The 24861-nt window shown below is 32.4% G+C and overlaps 4 protein-coding genes and 1 non-coding gene across 6 annotated transcripts; 2 read left to right on the top strand and 3 right to left on the bottom strand.

Moving 5' to 3' along the window:
• The first annotated feature begins 450 nt into the window (after window positions 1–450).
• On the top strand, window positions 451–8625 carry LOC101248430 (FHA domain-containing protein). Its single transcript, NM_001347204.1, has 11 exons — window positions 451–554; window positions 2109–3141; window positions 3753–3781; window positions 4683–4749; window positions 4995–5052; window positions 5835–5927; window positions 7297–7411; window positions 7500–7547; window positions 7644–7689; window positions 7784–7854; window positions 8244–8625. The coding sequence occupies exons 2-11, from the start codon at window positions 2146–2148 to the stop codon at window positions 8278–8280; spliced, it is 1560 nt and encodes a 519-aa protein (NP_001334133.1). The 5' UTR covers window positions 451–554; window positions 2109–2145; the 3' UTR covers window positions 8281–8625.
• LOC104649486 (septum-promoting GTP-binding protein 1) lies at window positions 8282–13381 on the bottom strand. Its single transcript, XM_010328866.4, has 6 exons — window positions 12503–13381; window positions 11644–11764; window positions 11407–11503; window positions 10604–10643; window positions 9883–9966; window positions 8282–9506 (listed from the first exon to the last, which is right to left on the bottom strand). Exons 1-6 carry the CDS (start codon window positions 12797–12799, stop codon window positions 9342–9344), a joined length of 804 nt encoding a protein of 267 aa, XP_010327168.1. The 5' UTR covers window positions 12800–13381; the 3' UTR covers window positions 8282–9341.
• Window positions 13382–15092: 1711 nt separating this feature from the next.
• Window positions 15093–18363, bottom strand: LOC104649487 (ankyrin repeat family protein). The gene is made up of 2 exons (NM_001347208.1): window positions 18079–18363; window positions 15093–15567 (listed from the first exon to the last, which is right to left on the bottom strand). Exons 1-2 carry the CDS (start codon window positions 18337–18339, stop codon window positions 15310–15312), a joined length of 519 nt encoding a protein of 172 aa, NP_001334137.1. The 5' UTR covers window positions 18340–18363; the 3' UTR covers window positions 15093–15309.
• A 96-nt stretch (window positions 18364–18459) lies between these two features.
• On the top strand, window positions 18460–18531 carry TRNAM-CAU (transfer RNA methionine (anticodon CAU)). The gene has a single exon. It is a non-coding gene; the product is annotated as a tRNA-Met (tRNA).
• Window positions 18532–21058: 2527 nt separating this feature from the next.
• LOC101252125 (uncharacterized) lies at window positions 21059–24325 on the bottom strand. 2 transcript variants are annotated; one of them, XM_004248337.5, is made up of 3 exons: window positions 24038–24325; window positions 22409–22459; window positions 21059–22322 (listed from the first exon to the last, which is right to left on the bottom strand). In XM_004248337.5, the coding sequence occupies exon 3, from the start codon at window positions 22269–22271 to the stop codon at window positions 21771–21773; it is 501 nt and encodes a 166-aa protein (XP_004248385.1). In that variant the 5' UTR covers window positions 22272–22322; window positions 22409–22459; window positions 24038–24325; the 3' UTR covers window positions 21059–21770. The 2 variants fall into 2 exon arrangements, with proteins under 2 accessions (XP_004248385.1, XP_004248384.1); XM_004248336.5 differs by lacking the exon at window positions 22409–22459 and having other exon boundaries at window positions 24038–24178.
• Window positions 24326–24861: the final 536 nt, after the last annotated feature.

Here is a 24861-nt window from a genome sequence, read left to right as displayed (position 1 = left end):
TATAATACAATGTGATAATTTTTTACCAAACAAACATAATATATTTCAAAAACAATTATAATTCAAATATATTAAATACACAATTCACTTTTAATACATATTACAGATTTATCACAATATTGCTATAAATGGTAATAAACAAAAAGTATCGCTAAAATCAGTAATTACTTTTAAAAATGTATTAATTTATGTAATTTTTCCTTTTCTCTAATTTACTTTCTCTCTATTTTGCTAGACAATTATCCGAATCTATAAAGGGTCTCTCTCAAAACCTAAATTTTTCAGGTAATTTCTGATTGCAAATTATATATATATATGTTTGTTTGTTTATCCGCGTATTTTTTCGAATAAATTTCTATTTTTATTTTTTTGAATAATATTCAAAGCCCAACATGTAACATAAAGTGGCCTAGAAGCCCATTAGAAACTAAAGCCCAAAAACTCGAAGATCCGAGATTTTCATTCATCACTATCCTTTACTCTTCTGGTTTCTGAGTTTTTCTTTTCTTCCAACTTTTCAATGCGCGGCAAACCCTAATCCTCTTCAGCTTTAGGTAAAACTCTACATTTTATGCTTATGAACTATACATGTATTGCAATCTTCATACAAGCAATTAGCTAATGAATTACTTTTTAGCATTTCATTTTTGTTAACTTCGGTTTTCATAATCGATGTAATTTTTGCAATTTGGTTTTCATATACACTGAAAATGTTGTTGTTGTTGTTTTATCATGTGATTTAATCTCATTTGAGTTGAGTTTTTATTGGAAACAAACTCTATCGACTCGAAAGGTAGGAATCTCTTAACATTGGCAATGTTGTTGTTGTTGATCTTTTATCATGTGATTAAAGCTCATTTGAGTTGAGTTTTTATTGAAAACAAACTCTACGAACTCAAAAGGTAGGAATCTCTTAACTTTGGCAATGTTGTTGTTGTTGATCTTTTATCATGTGATTAAAGCTCATTTGAGTTGAGTTTTTATTGGAAACAAACTCTATGTACTCAAAAATGTAAAGTATAAAATCTGTGTACATTCTATACTCGGAAACTCTTAACATTATTGTTTATCATGAAAATTTGATTAAATTGAATGTAAAGAAATTGGCTTGCGCACACGTGCATTAGTTATATGAGGCTTAAATTTTCAAAGAGAAGTAATTACTTTACTTTTGTTTTATTTCTGTGAGGTTATGGAGCTGAAATTGTAACGCATTGATATTTTTTTATAAAAAAATTTCATTTATTGAGGTTAGAATGTTGATTGTTTCAGATATGCGAATTTGTGATGATTATGAAGTATTTTGGAGTGATAGCTCCTTCAGATTAAAGTTTTAGGAAATATAAAATAGATTTGTCAATCCTAAACTTAAAAGCCTTGTTACTTAATTTGAGTTTGACTAAAAAAAAATTTGTCTTACTTTTCTCCTTATAAATTGATTCTATTTGAATTTCTTCAATAATATGTAAATTTGTTATAATTATCTCTTGTACATATATAATCTTGAAGTATGGTTGTCATAAAACATATATAATCTTGAAGTAGGTATCTATTGTTCACCTTTCACATTAGGTGGAAAGCAATGTAGTATCCCCTCCCCCTAATAATATTTTATAATGAAATACAATCAATAAGAAATAATACTGATGTAGGGATTGTCAAACAAAACCAACATCCTATCCTATTCAGATCCAGTTTGTGGGATTACATTGACGATGTTGTCGCTGTTTTATCAAGTGGTTGTAGAAGAACTTATCAGAATAATGGTGCGATGTTGTTTGTTAGGGAAGAAGTGGCATCAAAATATAAAAATGAAGCTTGAAAAGTAGTGAAAGTTACATACTGTATGAGTATCATGTAAATCAAAACAAAAGGAGTGTTATATTTGTTCAGGATATGAAAGCATATTGTGCAAAATGTAATTTGTGCATGTGTGTTAGTTCTTTCAAAAACTTAATAGTGTTAAAGAATTAGTCTTTTTGTTGTTTAATTGCTTGAAATGGATAGGGTGTCTGAAAGAGTGATGGTTTTTGTACTTCTTGTCAAATAATTTTGATTTGATTTTGCTTCTGGGTGTTTCTGGAGTATTAATCCTATATTTTTTTTAGTTTTTGCCAAGATTCATCTGCCCAGTCAACCTCTATAATGGGGCGCAGCGCCTCTAGATCACCTGCCAGGGGTCGTGGATCTCCTCGCAGGAGGAGCCCTTCACGCAGGGAAAGGTCACCTGCTCATAAAAGGAGTTCACATGCTGCAAGTTCAGCTGTAGCAGAGAAGCCTTCAAGACGTGCAAGGTCAAGATCTCCTGTTCCTCTTTCACCTGCTCGAGAGAAGCCTTCTAGTCGAAATAAATCCCCAAAGCGCAGAAAATCAATCTCCCCTGCATCTGACTCCCCAGTCAGAGAGAAACCCTCAAGTCGCATGAAGTCCTTCAAACGAGCTAAGTCAAGGTCTCCGGATTCAAAGTTGTTACAGGGAGAGAAATCTTCAGGCCGAGCCAGGTCTCCTAAACGTGCCAAGTTGCAGTCTCCTGAACAGCGCTCACCCTCACCACGAACAAAAAGACTGAGGAGAGCAGAACGAGAGACTGAAGAAAAATTGAGGGAGCGGGATCCGGAGAAGAATCACAGGAGATCTAATGATAGGGCTACATATAGGGAAAAGGATTCTGACAAAATGTTGCCTGAATCTCGCTCACCCTCACCACGAACAAAGAGACTAAGAAGAGCAGAACGAGAAGCTGAAGAAAAGCCAAGGGAACGGGAGCCTGAAAAAAATCATGGGAGAGCTAGTGATAGGGCTACACATAGAGAAAAAGATTCTGACAGAATGTTACCTGAATCTCGTTCACCCTCACCACGAACAAAGAGACTAAGGAGAGCAGATCGAGAAGCTGTAGAGAAGTCGAGGGAGCGGGAGCCTGAAAAAAACCATGGGAGAGCTAGTGATAGGGCGGCACATAAGGATTCTGATAGAGTGATGCAAATCGAAAAGAGAGAGACAAAATCAGGAAAGGACTCAAAGGATAATGGATCGTATAAGTCGAGAAATGGTCTATCAGCTTCACTTTCAGAACGTCAGCATAGAAGTCGGCACAGATCAAGATCACCTGTAGCAGCTGATAGTAGAGCACATTCTGAGGTGTCTGGTGATATTCGATCGCATTAAGTAACCTTTATTTATATGAGACAAACCATGTCTGCATTTCATTTGCCTATGATTAACCTTAAAAACTAATTATGCTCCTTTGACATTCACTACTGAGTTTTCCTTGCATTTTATTAATCTCCAGTTTAAGACTGGGAAAGCAGGGTAATAATTAAAGATTTCAAGCAAGAAAATATGGTTGATGTTTATCTAATATTCTCTTGTACTTAATCTTCTTGAGGTTTCCTCTGCTCTTGAACAATGATTTAGGTTCCTTTTTTCTCTTTTTTTCTTTTTCGAGTACCTTTGTAAATAGTATGTTGGTCAGGCAAATACATTCAAATGGATGAGATGTTTAAAAAACTAAAATTGCTGTACTTATCCACCTGAACAATATAGCAGAAAATATTTGTAGGTTCTGAATTGCAATAACATGCCATGCCTAATTTCTGTACGAGTTTATCTACTATCTAGGTCTTACACATGAAAGACCCCTATGCAACTTCAGGAAATTTATCATTTAATTGATGCATCCGTGTAATAAGACAGCTTACACTTCACTTTAGTTTTAAAATTGAGTTCTTATTGGGTGCTTCTGTTTGCAGGTAACAAACTTAACGAGAGATGAACTCAGGTGAGTTGCTGCCTTATCTCTTGATCAGAGTATTAATTGAGTAAATTTAGTTTGTAATACTTTTCTTTTTTTACTGTGTTGATGTCATTGGAAGGGACACACACACACATGCTTTGATGAACTCTGAACACTCTGGAGTAAATTATCATTTTTTCTCATGCTTGTTTGTGCAAGATGGGCTTAGACTTGCTCCAATCCCTCTTATGAATAATTTTACTTGCATTCAAGGAGTTAGCACAATTATATTTGTTTTAATAGAAAAAAGGTTAAATAAATTGTTATGTGTCTGCAAGGTTAGTCTGGAGGAGAAAGCATCACAATTACTGAATTACATATTTTCTGTATTAAATTTACATTATCTGATGAATTTAACTTTTGAATCCTGGTGAATGGTGCAACAAATATTCCCAACATACTGGAATGTTTCCTTTGTAGAAAGCTTACATGAATCTTAGTTGAAAGGAGTTTAAATATTTGTACTAGTCTGTTAAACAATGTGAATTTGGGCAGTAAATCTCAGGGTCCTTTTTCCTGTTGTACTGGTGATGGACGGTAGTAATGAATTAATGTTAACATATACTAGGCACTTAGCTCTATAATCTCATTAGTCATGTGACTTTTCAATTTACTACTTCACATATGTCCCCATAGAGAAATTGATTCTGAAATTTCTTTAAGCCATAAAGTACTGTGCTTAGCGGGACAATATAGTGATTTTGTTGTATGAATGCTGCTGCTTACTGCCAAAGTATTGGCTCTCTCTTTAAGAGTTTAAGTTGGTGCAAAGATTTCTAATTCGTAAACATCTGGCTTGTTTTCATGATGTGCCTGATTATAGACTTGAAATTTTATGAAAAATATATATCTTGAATTGCTAATAAGTATTATTTTGCTTGTGCAGGAATGGTGAAGATGACTCCTTATCTAAAATGATGGAAGCTGAGGAGGCCTTGGAAGCTAAAAATAAAGTATTATTTCTTCGCAAATTACCTTGAGTTTCATTACATTAAATTTAGACCCACTATTTCCTTCATTTTTGTTTTAAATTACAAAGAAAAAGGGAGTCCTTTCTTATGTAGGGGTGACGATAATCTATGTTTATTCACACTTTAACTGATTGTTGTTTTGCAGATATGTTTATCTTACTGCGTTCTGATTAGTAGCTTTATTTGATGATTGTAGTAATATTAGTTATTGGTGCTATGATGTACAGGATAAGCCTTCGTTTGAGCTCTCTGGAAAGCTTGCAGCAGAAACTAATCGAGTAAGAGGTAATGGCTAGTAACTAAAGTGCTTAAGTCTTTAAATTGATGAATGAATGTACATTCTTATTGCAGTCACTTCTTTTGCAAGTTATATTACATTTCTCTCCCGAGAGTTAGTACATTCAAACTTTCAGTGGATTTTTGGGTAATCTGCTCAGGGAGCTTATTCCTGTAATCTCATAAAAAGATCTCACGCTGGTAAACAACTCTACCTTGATGGGCTTCATGGCTTTGGAGAATATTTTCTGAACCAAAGGGAAGTTATTAATTCATTCATTTTTCCTAAGAAAAGTTCATTTATATTCTACAAAATCATTATTTGCTGTATGGTATGGAAAGACCATACATATTGATTTTGAAGTGGGTTTTGGTGCTAAACTTGCATAATCTTGATGTATATGCCTTGCTTCCAACAAATTAATGAAAGTCAAAGCTATATTTTGCTGTATGTATGAAGTTCTATCAAGTGAACCCATGAGTCTTTCGAGCGTGGGTTGCTCTAGGCCTCACCACTGTGTAACATTACAAGCTTGATCCCATCAAAACTTAATAAGGTTTGGATTGATCATATTACTGCTAACATGATCTTAACTGTTAAGATACACTATGGATGTCCTTAAAGAGAAGCGGTTGGAAAGAAAATGAAGAACTTGTGTACTATAGGATATTTTGCCCTTCGAGCATGAGAGGACATAAGGCATATCTTGGTTTCGTGTTTGTCAACTAACAAAGAGAATACACCTCTTTATTATATCTACCTTTCCTCATTGTATGCTGTTCCATGCCAGGCATAACACTTCTCTTCAATGAGCCACCAGATGCTAGAAAACCCGACATAAGATGGCGCTTGTATGTTTTTAAGGGCGGTGAAGTCCTTAATGGTAAATTTTCTTGATCCTTCTATTTATTCATTCTTACGTCATAGTGTATCTTTTTTATGAATTGCTCCATAAATGGCTCCATTTCTTTTTATAATTTTATTTTAGTACATCTCGTAATATTAAAATACAACAAATGTCTTCTATGCATATTCACAAATTGTGGTGTCCTTCGCCAGTAACTATCACATTGTACTTGTGCAAATTTGACTACATGTGCTTCTTTCTATTTATTTGATATAGTGGTGGGAAGCCTGCTTATTGAGATGCATTAATCATTATAAGTATCATGTGCACCTACCAAGGACACATGCATTCCTTTTTTTTGGCGGACTGCCTACTGATATATTTTTGTTCTTTATAATGTGGTTGGTAAAAACATAACCCTATAGATGACATCCATTACACCTGATACTGCCTCTTAATTCAAGTGGTAGTCGTAGATTTATGTCAAGTTCAACGTCCTAGCTGACTTTTGCTTGTCTTTAAAGATGAGATATGATAGAACTACATGACATACCCAGTAGTTTAATGAAACTAAATGATCCTCCTCTTAGTTTGTATATTTCCAGAAGCCTGTATTTGCTAGGAGTTGCATAGGATGGTATATTTTTTTGAGAACAAATCGACCCAATCACCCCGATGACTTTCTTTTATGTCTTTTCTTGTATTTTTATAAACTGATTAATGCATTTTATCCAATTATATATAATATGTCTGAGGTTGTGACTTTCCATGATCTTACAATTTTCCCTTCCTTGAGAAATAAGGATAAAGAAACACTCTGGAGTCGCCAATATCTTGGTCCTTATTATCATACCATAAAAAGCTTTGCTATACTATAGCCACATGTTAAAGTAGAAGGGTAGTCTTACATTTCTTAAACTAGATGGGAGCATGACACAGTTACATAGTAACTACAGGAGAGGATGTCTAATTAACCCGAAATATGTTGGCTGAACATGTTTTGTCGAGCTGGAAAAACATTAAGCTTGTGATATACGGATGTTAGTGAGGGTTGGTGCTATGGACTTTTAATTTTAAATCGTAAAAGTGGATTTGTCAGGATCAAGATGGAAACTGTGACATTCTAAATGGAGGTACTATATCTTATATTATTCATTTGGTGCAGTTCTCTGTAAATCGAGAATTTATCTTCCTTCAATCTGTCTGCATATTCAATTGGTTTCAACATCCATACATCCCCACCGCCCCTCCAAAAAAAAAATCAACTTCTGTATGAATATTGTAATGGTGGCATCACTTAGTTCCCGCCATTGGGTTACTGTCCTTTACTCTTATCTCACTCCCCTCTTGGATATTTAGTGGTAATTGTAAATGATCTAGATAATGAATTTTCCATGTGTTATAGATCCTCTATATGTTCATCGCCAAAGCTGTTATCTTTTTGGGAGAGAAAGGAGGGTTGCAGACGTTCCCACAGATCACCCATCTTGCAGCAAGCAACATGCTGTCCTCCAGTACCGGTACGATATAATCTTAAGTACTGATTTATTCAACTTCAGTATTTTACAGTTCATTTGACCTTTTATTTTTTGGTCATTTGGATTATAGGCAAGTTGAGAAGGACAAACCCGACGGTACTTCATCAAAGCAAGTAAGGTGAGACTGTGGTGCTCGGTTGTTTGGTGCAAGTTTGTGACATATATTCTCTACATATACCTCACTGACAATTGCTTGTTTATTGGGTCTATATAGGCCATACGTAATGGATCTTGGAAGCACTAATGGTACTTTCATTAATGTGAGTCATGATTTGCATTTCTCGTCTCTTTGCGTAGAAGGTTATGTAATGATTGGTTTCCATATGGCTCAATGACCCTCACTTTTATTTATAGGAAAACCGGATTGAGCCTGAGAGATACTATGAACTATTTGAAAAGGATACCCTTAAGTTTGGTAATAGTAGGTAAGTTGCTTTCACCAACTTTATCAGTTGCTTGAATTTACATGCTTCATTTTTATCTTCTAAAAGTTATGATTGTCTGGATAAGTTTCTGTTTACTGAGCTATGCTTCAATCTTCTTGCTATTCTTTTTCTTTTAATTTTAAATCCTTGTCATTGCGTACTTCATTTCATATCGATTTCCATCAACATCATGGACTCCAATTGCTAATTTTATCATAAATGCAATTTCTCACAGAACTTAATATGATTTTGGAGTTTGATCACATCAATTTGAATTAGATTGTTTTCTATATTCTTTCATTTACACTCTTTGCCTGAATGAGTTTGCGCTTGATACTTTATTTACACTCCTAGATTTTGCATTAATGTGTTGTTGGAAAAATTTGCAGCCGAGAGTATGTACTGCTTCACGAGAATTCAGCATGATGAAAGTCTCGCTAAAATGCTAGATAGAGGTGTCATTTGCATCGACTGGCTTGATGTTGGACGCGTTCATTCACAAACGATCAAACATTTGTTAGGCCTTGTTTACCAGCACACTAGCCATTGCAAGTTTTCAGCTAAAATCGTGTAATGTGCTCGAGATTTGGGCATTGTTAATGGAAATTTTGGTTCCATAGCCTCCATGATTCTTGGATGGTTTGTTCTAGTTTGTTTATAAGCTCTTAGTTCCCTCATAAATGGGATTGTGTAAAATTGTTTATCAGGCCATAACTAGTGAATGTGCACTCACATTTCCCTCAAGTAATGAATATTTATCTTTTCCTATCATTGTTTTGTTATAAAAACTGAATCTAATGATTTGGTGTGTTGGATTAAGTTCTCATCACTAAAATTTGTCATGTTTTTTTTTTTACTATTTTATGATGGTATTCGAGTCGGTCCTTTTTCACGTGTTGTTTTACCTTGAAAGGAAAATGAGCTTTACTCCTATGGGCTCTAGGCGCTCCTGTGGTTTGAAGGACGCACAAAGGATGTTGTCGATGAACAACGGACTGATAGAGCTTTCAGATTTTATTTTCTCTTTTTTCCTATAAAAGATTTTTGATCCTTTTATTTGAAATTTCTTTCGTTTTACTAAACTCCTACAATTTATAGGAGGATGATATCACACTTGAAACTCAGTAGATAGTGAGTTTGTCTTTTTACCCTTTCTCCACTAAAATATCAAGCTTCCAAACTCGTAACATACACGTAGCATCTAGACCACGATTTGAAATTCAATAGATAATAAGGTCGTTCTCGTTCCCATTCTCTACTTATGTATCAGGTTTTTACTAGTACCAAGATTTGAGCTCATGACATACACATAACAACTAGATCACAATTTGAAATTCAGTAGATAAAAATCTCCTCGCTCTATCCTTCTCCACTTAAATATCAGACTTTTACATCATAACAATCAAACCACAGTTTGAAATGACGATACATGGTCCCACCCGCCTGTCTACTCTTCTCCACTCACACACCAATGTCTTCTTGGATCTCTAGAAGTCAATAATGGGCTCACCAATGGTGAGATTTCTTTGGACAGTCCAAGGCAAGTTAAAGAGCTTTGCCATAATGAATTTGAAGATCTTATTCACATTGATGTTATGAGTTGCACTTGAGAAAAATAGAGTTGCTTTCATTGCCTTTGCATATGTTCTTGCCTACAAACATAATTCAAATTTCATGTTGAAGTTTCATTAAAAATATGAGTATAAACGAACTATAAGTTTAACGATAGATTCGTTAAGAGAAAGTTGTTTCCCGTTAAAAAAAAAATTATTTTCGAATTTGAAACTGGTAATTAAAATATAAATATTAGTACACCTTATCCATCAAGAGTTATGATTAGATGATATGATCATACTATCCTTTATCAGAAGTCTCGACAGTAATCCAAAAATAAATTTATTTTGATAGTGATGCTTTACCTATTAACGATACTTACGCCGTATAAATTTTTGATTAATGATGCTTCAAAGTAAATATCAAACTCGCAACAAACTATACTAAGTGCAACATTTATGAAATTGGTGGTACCTGAGAGACAATAGTCCATTGAATATCTAAAGGAAGTTGAACAAAATCATCAAATTTTGTCCCAATTAGTATGGGAATAGCACTCTGCAAAATAAATAAATAAAATCATCAAACCTATAATATCACTATTTTTATTATTACCACAACAAGTATCGAATAACTCCACGTATCAAGATATTTACATAACAAAAATAAATTACCTTGTAACTTTTTTTTCAACCCTTCGATATTTGAAATGTCTGAATCAAACCCAACTAATTCAGATTCGTGACGTGTAAGGATCTCCACCATAAAATACTCTACTTGTAGGATACATATTGAGACAATTTATTTAAAATATAAGGATTTTGTTTAACTTATCGTATCCAAAACTCACTTGTTCATTCTGGACTAATTTAGATTCGCGAAACCAAGCTCACACACAAGCATGCTACCATGCAAGAGATGTGTAACCGGCTAACTATCAAAGATTAAAGATTTTTTCTTTCATGATTAAAATCTGAGACCTCTTATTAAAAATAGAAAAATCTAAATAATTACATAGTATTCAAAACATGCTATTTAGAACATCCACTAATTCAGAGTCACGATATGTATAGTTTTTTAATCAAGATTTCTCTGTTTTTAAAACTTGAATCTAAGACGTATTACGAATTTGAAAGTTTTCTCTTTTCAAGAAAATAAAAGTAATAATGTGAAATAGAAGTCAAAAGTTTCTCACCTTATTCCATTTTCTTGCTTGAATGTACCAATATTTAACACTGCAATTACCCAAAAAAAAAAAAGGATCGAAAATAAAAAGTTAATTAGTGATTAAAAAAAAGTTTTTAACTAAACAGACATGAAAATAGTGATAATTGTTCAAAAATTGTATTTTTAGTCCTTGAAATATCAATAAATACTATTATTTATTCTTGTAATATTTGACTAAACGTATATGTTATATATTAGGTTTTTACTATTATTCATATTTCAGGGTAAAATATAAATATAAAAATAATCTGAAATATATTACCTTTATTTCAAATAATGTTTAACACTATAATTATAGCCATAAATAAATGTTATGGTATGCTTTTATGTGTAAATGTCAAAAAGTTTTATAATCACACAAATATTATATTATATTTTATTTTTAATCCGAATAAATAAGTAAAAAAAATAAAAATTCTTCTTACTCGTTTCTAAAACTCTTTGACATCCGAATTTAGAGTATATCGCTCTCTCCTCTCTGATCCCTCCTATTTCATTCTTCTGTTAACTCGACTAACTATAATTATAAGTTACACGCCTTGAACTCAAGGCTATAATTTTCAAAATCTTCCTTTTAAAAAAATCATGTTCAATCAAATAAAATTGAAACTGAAGGACCAACATAATTTATACATAAACTGATAAATGTATCAAAATTATATATTAAATTAAATATACTTACTTATATATATCATAAGAATCAAAATAAAAATTTATCAATAATTACGCGATAAAAAAAAAATAATGAGGAAATAAAAATGAAGAAGATACCTGTTCAATGAACTTCTACAATTAAGATCAAACATGAAGAGAATTGCAACAGCATCTTTACAAGCAATTGGAATTATTTCATATGAACTATGATCACCTGTATAATTTATTTATTTTTTGAATTAAATAAACAATTAACATAATATACATGTTAATCAAATATATAATTAAATACTACTACTACTAATACTAATAATAATAATAATGATAATATTAATAATAATAATAATAATGTACCTCCAACATCCCAAATTGTAAATGCAATTCTAGCACCTTCAATGACTAATATTTTTTCCATTAAATTTAATCCATTCATTTGCAAGCTCTTCTTTTCTTGTTCATCACCCACATATTTTGCCTAAATAAAAAAATAAATAAAATAAATCCAAGTGAAAGAGTAAATAAAATATTATATATATAAAAGAATGAAACAAATCATATATAAATATTTATAAAAATGTATAATGGGATAGATGAGATTTTTCCACTCTTGATTTAATTAATGGTCTAAGGTTTTCAAATCATAAGATGAAAAAAAAAAAAACGAATGCTAGGAAGACGTTACAGAAATAACGTTTATTCACTTCTACATATTGTACTGAAAAATAATCATTGTTCTGAAGTTTTAAATATCACAAGTGAAACTCCAAGGATATTATCGAGAATTTTTTGTGAAATTTTAAACTCAAAGATAATGTCTATATGGTGTGAATTTTTCTTTTTCTTTTTAATTATAAAAGGTAGAAAAGCAATTTTATTATTAATTTTGTAAAAAAAAAATAAAATCATTCAAGATGGATCTAACTCTAAGTAAATTCAAATATTCAAGCAAGTAGGAAATGGTAAAACAAAAATAAAAATCTTAAGTTCGAATCAGAAAAAGATAAATTTTTTAAACAAGTATGATACTTCATGAACTTAAATTAGTCGATCAAAATAACAACATGTATCAACTGGTGAAGTAAACCAAGACTCTTAACTAGAACATCTTCGATTCGAATTCATAAAATAGAGATATTCATAGATATAGAATGATTAAACATAAAAAATAAATTATAAATGAAGAAATTAATTTAAAAAAATTCATAAAACTTACCACAAAACTTGTTTTCCCAATTTGACAATCACCCAAAATGCTAATCTTCAATGAAACTAAATCTGAATCATCACCACTAATTACATTTACAGTCTCAGAATTAACAACTTGCAATTCTTGAGAAACATTTTTTGTGGATAACTTCTTGTACTTCTTAAATTTTTCATTTGAACAAACTCTAATTTTTTCCCAAATTGATTTAATCTTTTTCTTAAAGATTGATGCTTTTTTTACCACTTTCCACTTTCTAGGGATGACCTTAATTGTTTTAATTTGCCAAAATTGATGACTCATCATTCTTAATCAGAGTTCTTAATTGGAGAATTTTCGATATGAAGAGACCCCCGCCTTATGCACAAAGATTGATTATCGTGCCATTTGAATACTGAATACCAGATGATTAAATCAAAAAGGGAAATGAGTCATCTATCTGGTGATTAATTTTCCATGTATGTTTTTTAAGAAAGGATATAAAAAGAAGTGTATATGTCGTCTCGGGATTGGAGAAAATTTCGATACGAAACCACTACCTCTTTATAAAAAGAGGAAGAGGCGGAGGAGCACGAGGAGGAGGAAGAAGAGCAGGATGGCAAAAAAATTAGGTTTGGTGTAAACACGTGATAAGAGTAAATTTATATCAAGAGAAGGGAGAGGGGAGGAGTGACATGTACAATTGTCCAATGACGAAAAAGTTCTACTAGCTTGCTTTCTTGATTTCAACGTTATTCAGATATATTCGTAAATTCACGTTATTCTACCTAAAATTTGTATTATACTATCAGAAAATTTCCGTGTCATGATGTTATTAATTTTTTTTTAGTAAGAAGACAAAAAGAAACTTGTTACTTTCATGATCATCTGGTGTTTAATATTCATGTTTGAATTCTATAATTTAAATAAATGAAATAAAATACTTTCTACTTGTATCTTTTAGATTTTTAAGGCTCAAACTTGCGATTCAACCAAAAAAAAAAATGTAAACACATAGTCATTATTTTTCTAAAGTAAGTAAGGTTTTAAATATGTCAAAATATATTTGGTTGGCACAAATTTATGTTATTTATGATTTATCAATTTTATACTAGAGATCAATACCTAGGAATAGAGGAAAAGAAGAAATAACAAGTAATGACATTTATTTATGTGTTTTTCCAAAAGAAACAAAGCACTAAAGAATGAAGTGAGGTTGTTTTGGGCATTACTTAAAGTTATATAGAAAAATTATCAATTTGTTGTTATAATTTTTTTAAAAATTTTTACTATTAGTTTGATTTGTATAAATTCAAAATTTGTATAATTCGATTCCTGATTGTAGAGCTATCAAAATAGGTTGGACAACCCTAATAGGCTAGAGAGTTAAATGAATTAGGACGGGTTGATCCTTTTAATTAAAGGATCAATAAAATAGCAATCCAACCCAGTCCTAAGCGGGCCGCAGTTCGGGATGGGTTAGCCTTGCAATCGAGAAATGGACAATATTGACCTCTTTGAAAGAGTATCTAATGTTGATGTCTGATGAACACGTCACCTTTACATACAAAAATCATTCATGAATTACACATACTTCAGTGAATAGTTACAAAACAAAAATATAATAGTCAAGCTACAACATTCATAAGATTCATTCGAGCAAAAAATTACATGATCACTATTTTCATAGACAAGACAATAAAGGAGAAGTGGAGAATTAGGCGTAAAAACAAAGTAGAAAGGCCAAGATTCATAGTTATGATTTAGTAATGGACTTAAGCTAAAAAAAAATTTAGTGGTCTAATGACCCTAAAATGTAACAAATATAAAAATAGTTAACTTGATTTTATATTGATATTTTTAAAAATATTTATTGGTAAAATCTTAACGAATATATCTTTTGATAATTCACAACTCACGGACTGACCTCTGAGTCTTGCGAGTCGCGCCTACAAGGCTAACGAGGCAAACGAGGTTGTGCTAAAAAGTCTCGTTCCTAAATTGGCTAAAAAAATTAAGCTCAACCATACTTAATTCAAGGGTTGGGTTAGACCGGCCAAGTCCATTTTAATAACTCTATTACTGTAGCTATTAGTATACAATTTGTGAAAACTCATAATAAATTACTCTGTTTGTACATTGGTAAACTAAAAATACAAACGGAGTTCTGAAAAATTCATAAATGTATAATATATAATTTGTATATACTTATCCTATTTATACATTTACAAGCGAAATATATAAATGGACAGAAATATATAAACCGCAACCTTCATACCAATATATCTATGGAGGGAAGTTATTGAAACTACAATTGTAGAGCCTTATTATGTTCATTTTGTTCGCTATTTCTAAAAGTTGTGCGCAGTAAATATCTCTCCATTTCTAATTGTAGGTTTTAGACCGAGGGCGGTAATATATATATATATATATATATATATATATATATATATATATATATATATATGTCATGTTAGATCCTCTAGAAATAGTTCGTTTTTTAAAAATTCAACAATAGTTTTGAAAAGTCCGAGCGATATAATCTTCAACTATGACTATGAACCATTTTTTTCAGCAACAATGCAGGAAAGAACATAGGAAACAAGATTCTAATACTTCACAAGCAAATCAACTTTCATAAGTACTTGAACGAACGTTATAGATCACACGAGGATAGATTAGAAACCTCTGGTAAAATGTCCGCCCGTAACATACAAGCTCTCAAAACAGATACATAATAGAGCTCACATATGGTAAAATGGCGTTGATCTAAAAAAATATGACGGTAATGAGAAGATGAAACTTACACTAATGGTTAATAACAAAACTTGATACGTTTATGCCTTCTGGGCTTTATAGTTAACGATGAAGTCTTTGACTTCATCGTTAGCAGCCCTGTCAAGGGCAGTACGTCCGTCTGCATCTTTGACTGTGTAATCTGCTCCAGCTCTCAGTAGCTCTTCGATTTTTGGCAAGTCGCCTTCAGAGGAAGCCATCAGCAGTAAAATATCGACCGGGTGTATGTTTTGGCTTAAAAGAGCCTCCATCTTGTCATATGTTCCTTCAACTGCAAGCATGCCCATGTAGTTGAAGTACTGCAACAAGTAACACGAAATTCAGAACCCTCACCGGCAAGGTGAAAGTTCAGACATAAAAGTTGACTAGTATAATTTTTCGACGAAGAAGATTTGTTGAAACCCTGCGTAAGACATGGCAAAAACATGTTTTTACCCAACACGGTTTTGCCATGTCATACACGGGGTTTCACAAGACACAGCTCTATCAAGTAGAGGTGTTCAATTGGTCACTACTCACTGGGAAAGTTAAGGTGTCTAACTGAAAATTGATACAAAGTTTGAGGGGCTATCAACGTATTTGGCCCATCATAAAAGTTATCTTGCCACCAGAAATTATCACAAGAAACTATGATTTTGTAGTATATATAGTACCGTTAGCAAAAACCAAACTATAGATTATATACATAATACACTGATCATGAAATGATTCTATTCAGTTAGGATTAAAAAAATGAGCAACAGATCTCCGCAAACCAAAATGAAAGGATTCAAGGACTCATCTATCTCAAGATACCAGGCACTCAATATTGAAATGTTGCACCATGTCAATCGTTGTTTCATTTTTACTTCACTTTAAATTCAACTCATTAGATTCAGTCATTGAAAAGAAGAGAAAACTAACGCACAATCGTTTTGTCAATTAGAGTTTGTTGAATGATATTTCACAATGTAGTTTTGTTATGCATTAAGCTCATGACTTTGCTCAAAAACAGAAAAAGAGAAAACATATACAACAAACCACCATAGATTAGCAATTTAATCACACTCTAAACCTTGAATTCGACTATGCTCCTACATAGAGAGTCTGATGTAAGCATGGCTGCTACGGATTCAAGTGCCCGAACATTTCTGTCGAGGAGTATATATATCATCTATGTAGAAATTACTAATATTTCCAACAAATATTAAATCTTGAACTCGATTATGCCCCTACATCCCCTACAAATCGAGCCAGACCTTGCTTGTTTGCTACATATTATATATATATCATCTGTGTAGAATGTACTAAATTCCGAAAGACCAAAATTTTAAGGTTGAACACCTAAGGCTTAAGACTCGAGTACAAAAAGGACAACCTGATGCATAAAGCATCCTTCACGCAGGGTCCAGTAATGGCCGCACCCCAACTGTGTGATGTAGATTTTAGACAGCTCAATGCCAAAATTTTACTGGTCGAACACATCAAGTTTAAATCTTGAACTCGACTATGCTCCTACTCTCCTACATAACAGAGGAAGACGTAGCATATTTGCAACGGATTCAACTACCCAACATTTCCAACACAGAGTATACATATATATCTTCTATAAAAAGGAGCAGCCTAGAGCACTAAAGCTCCTACTATACATAAGGTCAAGAGAAAGACCAAACCATAAGGGTCTATATAAGCAAAGTAGCCTTACTTTGCATTTCTACGAGAGACTTGAAACCATGACCTCCTGATCACATGATAACAACTTTACCAACTACGCTAAGACTCCACTCATAATTCCAAAAAAAAAACACAATTTATTAAGAGGTCGAACAAATAAAGCTTAAATCTTGAAATCTCAACTAAAAAAAGGGCAACCCTATGTACAAAGCATCCGAAAAAACTGCAACAACTTCTGCTGAACACATAAAGCTTAAATCTTGAAGTCGACTATGCTCCTATTGTCCTACATAACAAAAGCAGACGTAGCATGTTCGCAACGGGTTCAACCACCTCACATTTCCAACACAGAGTATATATATCATCTATATAAAGGGGCAGCTCGTTGTTCTAAAGCTCCGTTATACATTGTTCCGGAGAATGGCTGCACTACAAGTCTATATAAGCAGCCTTACCTTGCATTTCTACAAGAGACTAGAAACCATAACCTCCTGATCACACGACAACAACTTTACAATAACTTTATCAGTTAACCTAATGCTCCACTCGTAGTTCCCAAAAAAAAAAAAATTCTTAAGGTCGAACACATAAAGATCAAATCTTTTAACTCTCAACTAAAAAAGAGCAACCCCGTGCACAAAGCATCCGAAAAAACTGCAACAACTTCTGCTGGACACATAAAGCTTAAATCTTGATTTCGACTATGCTCCTATTGTCCTACATAACCAAAGCAGACGTAGCATGTTTGCAACGGGTTCAACCACCCAGCATTCCCAACAGAGTATATATATCATCTACATAAGGGGCAGCCCGTTGTACTAAAGCTCCCGCTATACATGATTCTGGAGAATGGCTGCACTACAAGAGTACAAGTCTATATAAGCATCCTTACCTTACATTTCTGCAAAAGAATTGAAACCATGACCTCATGATCCCACGACAACAACTTTACCAGTTACGGTACTGCTCCACTCATAATTCCCAAAAAAAAACAATTTTTTAAGGTCGAACACATAAAGATCAAATCTTTAACTCTCAACTTTAAAATAAAGGACAACCCCGTGCACAAAGCATCCAAGAAAACTACACAACAACTTAAATGTATACTCAAAACACATCAAGTTTTAGCATTTAGAGAAAAATTAAAGAAACCCCACCTGCTCAACATCATCTCTATCAAAATCATCACGAGATTGACTACCATAAACTCCAGCAGTTTCAGCATTTTGTCTGAAATTAAACCAACAAGTAGTTCTTGAACCACAATTTGGCCCTAATCCATTTGGTCTACACCATCCTATACTTTTCAATTTCGAAAAACCCATAAAACAAGAATTCAATCTTACTGAACATGATGAAAAAAAATTGGGTCTTGAAGAAGAGAAAGTTAAGTGGAGAGTACATGGAATTGAAGCCATTTTTGTGTTAAAAATGTGATTTTTGAAGCTCAAATATCAACACTACCTTATCTTGATTTTGGATCGAATTGTTATTTATTTTCAGTGACATAAATTTGAGTGTGTAATGTAAACAACAAAATCAGAGTGGCGCAGCGGAAGCGTGGTGGGCCCATAACCCACAGGTCCCAGGATCGAAACCTGGCTCTGATATGTGAAAATAGAGCAAGCTTCCCAACCACTAATTTTTTGTTTAAATTACGTTGAATCACACTAGAAAATTAGTTTAAATTACGTTGAATCACACTAGAAAATTAGTTTAAATTACGTTGAATCACACTAGAAAATTAGTTTAAATTACGTTGAATCACACTAGAAAATTAGTTTAAATTACGTTGAATCACACTAGAAAATTAGTTTAAATTACGTTGAATCACACTAGAAAATTAGTTTAAATTACGTTGAATCACACTAGAAAATTAGTTTAAATTACGTTGAATCACACTAGAAAATTAGTTTAAATTACGTTGAATCACACTAGATACATGTATATGTATGTATTTGGAGCGATTCACATGTAGTTATTATACCATATGCATTTGTGAGTGATGAGAGAGAGACAAGTGAGATTTAATTTTTTGTTTAAATTACGTTGAATCACACTAGATACATGTATATGTATGTATTTGGAGCGATTCATATGTAGTTATTATAGCATATGCATTTGTGAGTGGTGAAAAAGAGACGAGTGAGATTTACTATGTATCTGATTTTTTCATCGAAATAATAGTATTTTTGTTTAGGAAAAACTACGTTGAATCACACTAGATACATGTATATATATGTATTTGGAGCGACTCACATGTAGTTATTATACCATATGCATTTGAGAGTGGTGAGAGATAGACGAGTGAGATTTACTATGTATCTGATTTTTTTCACCGAAATAATAATATTCTTGTTTAGGAAAAACTACGTTGAATCACACTAGATACATATATATGTATGTATTTGGAGCGACTCACGTGTAGTTATTATACCATATGTATTTGAGAGTGGTGAGAGAGAGAGGAGTGAGATTTGGTATGTATCTGGATTTTTTCAAATTCGATAATTAAGAAAAAGATACAACTAATTAAGAGTTTCTTACCATATATTGAAGATTATATACTTAGATATATGCATGTTTGCTACCAGATATACAAAAATAGAGAGAGAGAGGTGAGTGAGATTCATATATATCTCATATACATATGAATCACATAATGTATATATTTGAAGTGATTTCCATATATCTAGAATATCACATACATAAAAAAGAATGATGAGCGAGATTGACTATGTAAAAATACAACAATTATTTTTGTTTAAGAAAATTTACGTTGAATCACACTAGATACATGTAAACGTTTGTATTTGGAGCGACACGAGTGAAATTTGCTATGTATCTGAGTCGTTTCATCGAAATTATAATTAAAAAAAAGCTACGACTAATTAAGAGTTTCCTATCATATATTGAAGAATATATACTTAGATATATGTGTTTTTGTTACCAGATAGGCAAAAATAGAGAGAAAGAGGTGAGTGAGATTCGTATGTATCTCATATACATATGAATCACATAAGATACAAATTAGACGTATATATATTATATATATTTGAAGTGATTTACATGTATCTAGAATATCAAATACATAAAGAAAATGACGGGTGAGATTGTTTGAAAATAGATATAAAATACCTTTAAAATTATTTTATTTTTCTCTCAATAAAAGATAGTTTTGAATTACTCGTGACCCCTCAAGATTAATTCTCCTAACTAATATCAGTTTTATGTGGCATAATTGAAATTTCATTACACTAACATATGAAAATGTACTTATTATATAATTTTTTTAAAATATATATTATTCAACTCAAAAATAATGAAAATTACAGATTTTCTGTTTTGTTTTTATATATATGATTGTGGCCCAGAGAACACAGCTCATTTGCCAGAATTGATAATTAGATCAAGTTGTACACTAATAAAGGGCTAAGGCCAAAGGGTTTAATACCTATGGCAAATTGTATTAATTACACTGTGTTAAATCAGTACTAATTCTTTTTCGGTGAAATATGATTAATTTATTCGTGTGTTTACTTTTAAATATTTAGACTCCCCATATATTCCGCTATTGGTTATAGAATGTTACGTTCAACAGCAAAAACATAACTTTTCTAACAAAAGGTAAGATTGATATCTTCGTACGTTTCCTTCTTTATATTTTGACTCCATAATTTTAAAAAAAATTCAAACTCTATCGCTGGCGATAGAATGTTAGGATCAACAACAAAAACACAACATGGCAAACAAAAGACTAAGACATAACACATAAATACTTTAGCTAACGACCATGTCATCCAACTTTGTATATGCACAAGTACACACATAAACTCGTGTGAAATCGAAGAAATAGACATACGTTCAACATGACATATAATACACATAGGATTCCACATATGACAGAATTGTCAAGTAAGACACCACGTAGAACACATATGTCTATTTATTTAATTTTATACAAATTAAAGTGTTTAGCTTACTCGCCCAAAATTGAAAGACGTAAATATCAGCTAAGGCCAAGTTAAATGACACGATTACGTATTAGGCCAAAGGTTAAAGGACAAACTCATCACCATTCTATTCAAACAAAATATAATGAATTCACAAGTAGTTAGAAGTTGAGCAAATTTAAAGTTTTGTTTTAACAACAAGCACATGAATGAAGTGATCATAGGGGCCTCCCTATCTTCATTCAAGCCTATAGTTTTCACTTTATAACCAAAAAATAAAACCAATTCACATATCAAACACACTTTTTTTCAACTTCATACCACAATTTTCCCTCATATAATGCAAAGATTTGAGTATAAAACTAATGGCTTAGGCTTTACAGTTGCTGCAAATAATCCTCTTGTTGAGATAGGCAGCAGAGGAACCGTTGGATCCCTCGTGTTACGAGAAATAGAGTACTTCAATAAGCTACAACTAAACCAGCACAGATGTTGCTTGAACTCTCTAAAAACGTTGCCTACTACTTTTGAAGGATCTGACACACAACACCAGTCAACGTTTTTGAAGAGTCTGAGTAACATAAATCACAAGTCACGTCAAGTTTCAGATGTGGCTTCTACTAGCAGACCAAGGCTTGGATCGTTGATCGCGAATCCCAAAAAGAAAAGGACTAGTAAGCTGATAATGCCTAGTATGTGTTCAATGGTAGAAGTTGCAGAATGTAATCCACCAGCTGCTATATCAAGATTCACTTACAGGAATCTAAAAGGCTGACTTTTGAAGCTTGTCGTGTACTTTAGATCCTATGTTGCTCCGAATCTTCAAAATTGTAGCTGGATGCATGTCAGAATCTTCAAAAGTAGTGTATTTTTGGAGAGTCCGAGCAACATAGCAGTTACACCGAGCTGTCAGATAGCTTTGTGAAACGGAGCTTCTTTAGGCTATTTTTTATAGGGGTAGCCCAAGTTCTGTCCATACTTTTGCATTTTACATCAACGATTTCCACCATGTAAGGTCCCTTTCTGTCAGGTTTCTTGCTAATAGGAGTTCCATCTACTGAAATGTTTTCTGATTCTAGTATTGGAATTTGATGTGTTTTTCTGTTGTTGTGCTTTGTCTTCCTTAATGATTCGGGGCTTTTAGTATTATGCTTAGATGTTGTTCCGCTGCTGCTTGCTTCATCACTTGGTGTTCTAGTCTTCATTCTCTTTGGACTAGTCGCGCTACCAGCAATGAAACCACAAACAGTAGGAGCTTTATTCCTAGATGATGTTGGTGCCTGAGAAGACGGTTTCTTGGAATGTAATTCTCTTGACATCAATGCACTAACTTTACCTGTAGTTCCCACTTTGATCGAACCTCCACCGACTTTAGTGGCTTCTAACATTTGAGCCATGATTTTTCAAATTTTCTCGGATTGATCTACCAGATAGTATTTAGTTAGACCCTGCAAGGACGTAACGTAGCAATCAGAGCATGAACAGATACATTTATATGACGGAATGAGCTACAAAACCAAAAATGTTGCAGCACCTGTGTCGGATCCTCCAAAAAAGCACTAGTTTTGGAGAATCCAGCACGCACCTGGCAGTAGAATCAGAACAACAAACGTAACAACTTTCAACAGATAGTCATTGGAGAGCAGATTCAACATACAACTTCGACATAATAGTAATCTGGAAACATGATATCAAAACATAACCTTCACTGTCCTCCGAGTTCTACTAAAATGTTCATCGCAATTTCTCAAAATGACAGTCGAAAGGGAGAGGCAAGATGGATTATTGACTACGCATAACACACTACTTTACTTATATTTACAGTTCAGATATATGATATGCTGCCCAAACAGAAAAAGATCCAACACGATAACCAAATTAAACGCAGAATCAGAACGAGATAGTAGATGAACTATATAGTACACAGCAAGTCGAATCACAAGAAATTAATCAACTTTGTTGTGACCTAGAAACCATTAAACCACACAACTTCAAACTCATTAGCACACGAGAAATATACTCGTGTTTTCAAACATTGCTAGCACATATTAACTAGAGCAAATCAATAGATAACAAATCGAATATGTATAAAAGGTTATCAACTTTCTTTCATTTGTTTGCCACCGATGTTTGTACCTGCTTTTGGGGTCCGATTTATCTGGACTCACATCGAAAAGTCCCTACAAAAGCTACTCAATACCTAGATCTCTAGTCAAGGATATAGTAATACTTACCACTAGATCACAATCTTCTACAGTAGGTTGTCAACTATAGATAACGCCACGACGTATACACCAAATCAAATTCAAGATTACAGGAGGACCCCAAAGTTATCAACTTTCTTTCATTTGTTTGCCACCGATGTTTGGTACCTACTTTTGGGGTTCGATTTTTCTGGATTCACATCGAAAAGTCCCTACAAAAGCGACTCAATACCTAGACCTCTAGTTAAGGATATAGTAATACTTACCACTAGACCACAATCGCTGACAGTAGGTTGTCAACTATACATAACGCCACGACGTATACACCAAATCAAATTCAAGATTATAGACCCCAAAGTTGGAAAAAAAAAACAAAGAAAAAATGAAACTTTATAAAATCAACATCTAAACTAAGTGACCACAATGCACTAAACTTGAATCTCAATGAATAACTCAGTAATCAATGAACAACATTAACGATAACAAAGTTCTTAATGAGATTATGAGCATATAAAACCCCATACCCCAAATAAGAAAAAAAAACACATAAAAATTGAAACTTTTCATAGTCAAATGAATAGACAGATCTAAACTGAGATAGACAGGTCTACGGTTCAATCGAATTCAGTAGCTTTAGCTCAAAACTAGTATTTGACTTTAAAAAATTCACTTAATACACATAAATCATACATCAAGAACCCAATAAACCGCATTTTTTAGAATCCGAAACACATAAACTCAAAATCTTAACTCCGCATCTAAACTTAGTTACCACAATGCACTAAAACCCATGAACCCCAACAACAAACTACAAAAAAAAGAGTAGTGATAACAAAGTTCTTAATAAGATTATGACCCAAATATTATTCAAAATTTTAAAAGAACACATAAAAATTGAAACTTTTTGAAGTCAACTAAATAGACAGATCTAAAACTGAGTTATAGGGGCAGAGCTATACCTTCCCTTACGGTTCGACATAATCCAGTAGCTTTAGCTTAAATTCGATATAAATTCAAAAAGCTGCATTTTTTATAATTCAAAATGTATAAACTCAAAATACTAACTCCGTATCGAAATATGAGAAGTGTTTGTGAGAAATGGTTGATATAGAAAGATTGTAAAAACAAATCCCACAAGAAGAGAGAGTTGAAGAAAGATGCAACAAGACCATGTCATCATCAGCCAAAAAATAATAAAATAAAAAGATTATAATATAAAGTATTTATGGAAGTTTTTAATTGACTTCAAATTTTCAAATTTTTGTGTCAATTTCAAGGTATCTACATGTTAGCATCAATCTCTATGCTCTGAATGGGGCCTATGAAAATCACATTTGGACGATTATATTGTTTTAATTTGTTTGTCTGATTTTTTTAAAAAAATTATTAATATATAATTAGATTATATAAAAATTATTTATTTCATTCGTTAAAGTTTAATTTATCTATATTTTTTTTTGTAAAAAAACTCATTTATGTATGCTTAAATATACCATCGAAACTTTGAATAAAAAGTTTTAATTTAATTGTATTTAAAGAATAACGTAAATAAGTCTTTTTTTAAAAATAAAAAAACAACCTATTTGAGCTTTTTCTTTTTTCTTTTTATCTAATTTATTATAATAAATAAATAACTATTTTGATTCATTCAATATATTTTTAATTTTTAATTTTACTTTTTTTATATTGAATTTAAAATTAGAACAATTTAGAGGGTGACATGTCACATCTGACAGGTGGTTAAGCTACCCTTTGATTTTTTCTTTCTTATTATTTTATTATT

Source organism: Solanum lycopersicum, chromosome 10, assembly GCF_036512215.1.
Source record: "Solanum lycopersicum chromosome 10, SLM_r2.1".
In the NCBI taxonomy this organism is placed as follows: domain Eukaryota; kingdom Viridiplantae; phylum Streptophyta; class Magnoliopsida; order Solanales; family Solanaceae; genus Solanum; species Solanum lycopersicum.
This window is presented reverse-complemented; position numbering and strand designations above follow the sequence as displayed.